The sequence below is a fragment of the Blastocystis sp. subtype 4 genome (assembly GCF_000743755.1).
Source record: "Blastocystis sp. subtype 4 strain WR1 chromosome Unknown seqid_0477, whole genome shotgun sequence".
In the NCBI taxonomy this organism is placed as follows: domain Eukaryota; class Bigyra; order Opalinata; family Blastocystidae; genus Blastocystis; species Blastocystis sp. subtype 4.
In genome coordinates, this window is record NW_014569070.1 from 1 (window position 1) to 5070 (window position 5070).

Here is a 5070-nt window from a genome sequence, read left to right on the forward strand (position 1 = left end):
TGGTGTGAAGGAGGACAGCAAGGTTACGATTCCTACAACGAAGGGTGAGATGAAGAAGGAAGTGGAGAAGAGAAGAGAGAAACGGATGCTATCTCTTGGACAAAGAGCAAAAGCATTGGAGAAGGGAAAGAAGTGAACGTTGTCTTTTATTCTGTTGTGTGTTTGTTTAGCTACATCTCTTGAGTGATTCATAATCATGTCCCACAAAGAGGCCATTGATTTTGAAAATGCACTCGATGGTGCGGGACCTCTGAAATCTGAAGTTGTTGCTCGCTGGCAACGAAAGATCCGTGACAAATCTCAACAACAGGCTCAGTCTGTCCGAATTCAAATATTCTAGTGATGTGTAGAGTGGTCCTACAGTTGGAACCCATGATCAACTAGATATTGCTCGAAGTAGTTATAACTTGACAGAAGAATCAAAATCATCGGAGCCACGTTCTGTTGATTCGGCTGTTCGTGTATTAGCCTATAAGGAAAGTGTTCCTACACCTGAAATCGGATATCAGAATAGTCTGCGGATCCTATATTCCAAAGTAAATGAAAATGAACGGTTGACAGCGATCCCAACACGGCCGTTACCGCAATCTCCAGAGAAGACTTTGAATGCACCAGATTTGCGCAATGATTACTACTTGAACTTGTTAGATTGGGGATCCAACAACGTTTTGGCTGTTGCATTGGAGGACACCGTCTATCTTTGGAATCCTTCCAGTGGTGGTGTGGATCAAATCCAAATATGTGATGATGGAAATTACATTTGTTCTGTTGCTTGGCTGAAAGATGGAGGAAATTACTTGGCTGTCGGTACATCCAATAACGTGATTCAATTGTGGGACACGCAACAACACCGAAAGACACGAACAATGGGCGGTCATCAAGGTCGGGTAAGTAGTCTTGCTTGGAACCATCATATTCTCAGTTCAGGAGGCAAAGACTCTATCGTAATCAACCATGATGTTCGTATCGCCAATCATATCTCTACTGTCTATCATGGTCATGTCCAAGAAGTGTGTGGCCTTGCTTGGTCGCTTGACGGATCGTATCTTGCTTCAGGCGGAAATGATAACAAATTGTGCATTTACGATTCCTGTGCTGCAGGAGATGTTGATGCTACCTACATTCTCACAGATCATATGGCTGCTGTAAAGGCCCTTGCATGGTGTCCTTATCAGAGAAATGTACTTGCTACAGGAGGCGGTTCTGCAGATCGGTGCATTAAACTATGGAATGTGTCCACAGGGACGTTATTGAATAGTATGGACACTGGATCCCAAGTGTGCTCATTACGCTGGAATCCTCACGAAAAGGAACTTCTCTCCTCTCATGGATATGCCAAGAATCAACTATGTTTATGGAAGTATCCTAGTATGAGTTTAATCAAAGAGTTTTTCGGCCATGAGTCTCGTATTCTTCATCTCGCGGTTTCTCCTGATGGAACTGTAGTCTGTTCGGCGGGTGCTGACGAGAAATTGTGTTTCTGGCGACTCTTCGGCACAAGTCGGACAGAAAAGAAGGGAATGAACTTTGATAATTCATCATATGCAAGTTTCGAACGTATTCGTTAGAACCACGGTTTTTTTAGGATATCTTGTGTGTTCAAAACCAGTTGTTGTATTCATAATTGTCACCTTTTGTACTGTGACATTGTTTCCATCCCATGAACCTAATGGATTCAGAGTTTGCTGGTCAACCGCCGAAGTTACCAGCATCAACGTATTATTCGGAAAGTGGTGATGGTCTACATCGTTCATCGACTACTCATTCAACTCTACCATACAGTGAGTTATCTTCGAGTCTTGGTGCTTCTTCTCTTTCTTCCAGCCGATTGCATTGTAAAATAGAGAGTGTCGTTAGTTCAGGTAGCAGCTACTCCTATAGTGGTAGTGGGTCACGCCGCAATTCGTATTCCTATGATTCTATCGAAAATGATAATATTGTCATGTCAAAGGACATCTCCCCTATTCGACGGCGCTTTTCTAATGATTCTCTAGACCAGAATGTTCCTAAGAGTTCCCAAGGTGATATCATTTCTCCAAATCAAAGGAGTTCAATGAGTCACACCTATTATTCTGTTCCATCGAATGCAAGTTCGGAGAGTCTTGGTGATTCAATTCGCAACTCACTACCATTGAGTAGTTCTACATGGCAAGTAGTTCGCAAACCCTCAAGGGAATCCAATGTCACAAAGTATATATTTGTAAAATGTAAGAAGCGACATCCTTCAGAGAACAGCGATAGTGACTGTTCTCATAATCATTCGCAAAGTAAACGCAATAGCTTTGTCCTTGAAGAGAATATTTCAGATCGCTCGACACCCGTTGTTGATAATTCATCTTTACGGGATATTTCTTCATCCGAACTGCTACGTATGTTAGATTCTGCATATGAATATGTGTTATCTTGATTGCAATTTGTTTGTTATCAATGCAAATTCGATGTGAAAGTTGTGCAAACAAACATATAATCATTTCACATAGTTATAGGTCAATATGGATACAACAAAAATAGTGATATTATCATAGTTGGGAATAGTTAAGGTTTCTGTCAAACCGCACACAATAGACACAATGAGTGCGTTCATTACATAATTCTTGTCTGCAATTCTCATGAGATTCTGTCTAGATATCAAATCATCAAACGGTTTCCACATGGAGAGATACTGACAGACACTGACAATACCCACTGTACTGAAAAAGACGTAGGCAACTAGACCATACCATGATTTTGAACGGTTCCACCATAATGAACGATTACCACTTCGGATGGAACCAATCCAAGCTGCAAACCCATCTCCAAATGACACCGTCATTATAATAAAGACTGCGTCCAACTGTTTCCAAAAGAAATATGTCACCAATGTCATAATCACACCATAGTGGACAGGTCCCATTGATAACTCAGATGCTTTTCCCGTCCGGCTCATTGTTTTCACAATGACATCACTAGAGATGTATCCCTTCCCAACAACCCAAAAGACAATTGTAAACATAAAGGGAACTAGATCATTAGACTACACATCGTCACAACACACTTGACATGGCTAAATACATTGCTTTTTCTGTATTGGGGAAAAGCGGCCAACACATCAAAAATACAGGTGCCATCACTACAAATAACGAATAAAATGCATATAAAGACAAATATGGAGTAGCTTTCTTGATACTGCTGATGAACACACATTGAAGTAACGAGTGATCATAACAGAAAATGCAACTGCCGAGGTTGTTCCCAACGTATACAGGAACGCTTCTTGGTTGGTCAGAGGGAATGGACTGAATAGACCCATGAGATTGTGACAAACAAACAAACGACCCACTAATCGTACACACCCAATTGATCAAACAGAAAAGACTCTTTTGCCCCTTCACAAAGTGGAAGCATCTCTTTTAGCCTTATGTTCCTTTGCTTCAAATCTGCAATATAACCCTAGATTTCATTCCCCTTCAGTGTATTCACTTTCATTAATAAATCCATATCCGTCAAACGACCTTGAACCCGCCTACTTCGCATATGTCCATCGTATCGAGTACTAATCTTTATACAATGTGGCTACAATACCTCGGATGAGGAACATGTACAACAAAGGAGTGAAGTAATACTCGGAATGTATAATTCCTTTCACGTAATTGATATATCCAAATCAACTTGTTCATTCCATAATCGATATATCTCTCATCAAATGAAGGTAAAATGAAGGAACCCGAGATCATGTTCGATTAGGATATGTAAAGAAGAATCTCGCTTCACGACAACATATGGTTCATATCCCTCATTCTTAAAGCACTCCACATCAAAGAGATATTCTGAATGATTCGTTATGGATTCCCATCGATCGTAATCTGTTGATGTCTAATTCTCACTTCATTCCTCTTTTCATACATGTGTCAACTGCTGTTCTTTAAATCTCTCGCATGGTCCATACTTCAAACACGACATTAGTTCCATACGATGATGAGGAACCAAAAACAGATGTCTGAACCAGCATTTCTCCAAATCCAAGCAGACACCATCTTTCCGACGGTTGCTAACTCGTGTATTCTCGAGGACTCGGAATTGTTTACTGTTATAGTTCACTTCGTATGCAGGTATCACAATGGCCTGGTTTTGAATTTCTAAAATCTCTTTTGGAAGATCCTTGATCGTCTCATAGAGATCGGCTATATGTTACTTCTGACTCAATGCCAAACATGCTGGCCACAGATCAATATCTGTTAGGAAGAAATGAGATGTATGAACTCCCTGAATAGCGACATTTCGCAGATGATTGATGGGATAATGCTCTGATGGATCGACCACGATCGTTACATTTAACCGACTAGGAAATCGACTCTCAACAAGAAACGATTCCAATTGGCTTCTCTCATCTTCACTACGAACACAAACTGCTATACTCAAGAATCTATATCATTATCCGTACACCAATCCCATTCCCATTCCAACGATGTACAATCTCATCAGCATACAATAGAAAACGATCCAGACTATTCCTTGAATCTCTCAATGGATTCTTACCTAGACTGAGAGACATAGGTCACATCAAAACTCTCTTTGTTTATTGTTTCTTCTTTTTCGCATTCTTCAGTCTCTTTGTTGCTAAATAAAAGACTTCTAGAAATAAGATTCTTATCTTGGGAAACGAACAACAACAGCACAACTGTTGTCCCTATCCAAAACAGATTCGCAGATAAACCAAAGAGAAATCGTCTTTGGTTTCTAGTCCAAACCATTTTTGAACAAACAATCCATACAACTACAAGAGAAATATCAACAATGATTACACAAGTAGTTCAGAGAGAAACCAGCTTTGAAAAGCTTTCGGAGTCACCCATCATAGAAACTCGATCCATCATCTTGACTTTCTCATTAAATACCCTTAGTTGTTGCAAGTGTCGAATACTCACTCCAACTAAGGCTTAACCTCAGCATCCTCCTTTCTTCGCCGAGGCTCCACTCCGTTTGGTCACACTAAGTGTAGTGAATTCCTCTGCGATTGTTGGATGAATACCTACCAAATCCATGAAGTTCTTATATGTAGCTCCTGTCTGGAAAGCCAATCCGAATCCCTGT

The 5070-nt window shown here is 40.5% G+C and overlaps 2 protein-coding genes across 2 annotated transcripts; one reads left to right on the forward strand and one right to left on the reverse strand.

Annotated features, from left to right (window-relative positions):
• Positions 1-196: 196 nt before the first annotated feature.
• On the forward strand, positions 197-1568 carry JH06_4907 (hypothetical protein; the record flags this gene model as incomplete). The annotated part of the gene is made up of 2 exons (XM_014669586.1): positions 197-319; positions 351-1568. The coding sequence occupies 2 exons, from the start codon at positions 197-199 to the stop codon at positions 1566-1568; spliced, it is 1341 nt and encodes a 446-aa protein (XP_014525072.1).
• A 1141-nt stretch (positions 1569-2709) lies between these two features.
• JH06_4908 (phosphatidate cytidylyltransferase) lies at positions 2710-3202 on the reverse strand (the record flags this gene model as incomplete). The annotated part of the gene is given in 4 exon segments (XM_014669587.1): positions 2710-2793; positions 2825-3000; positions 3035-3109; positions 3121-3202. The coding sequence occupies 4 exon segments, from the start codon at positions 3200-3202 to the stop codon at positions 2710-2712; spliced, it is 417 nt and encodes a 138-aa protein (XP_014525073.1).
• Positions 3203-5070: the final 1868 nt, after the last annotated feature.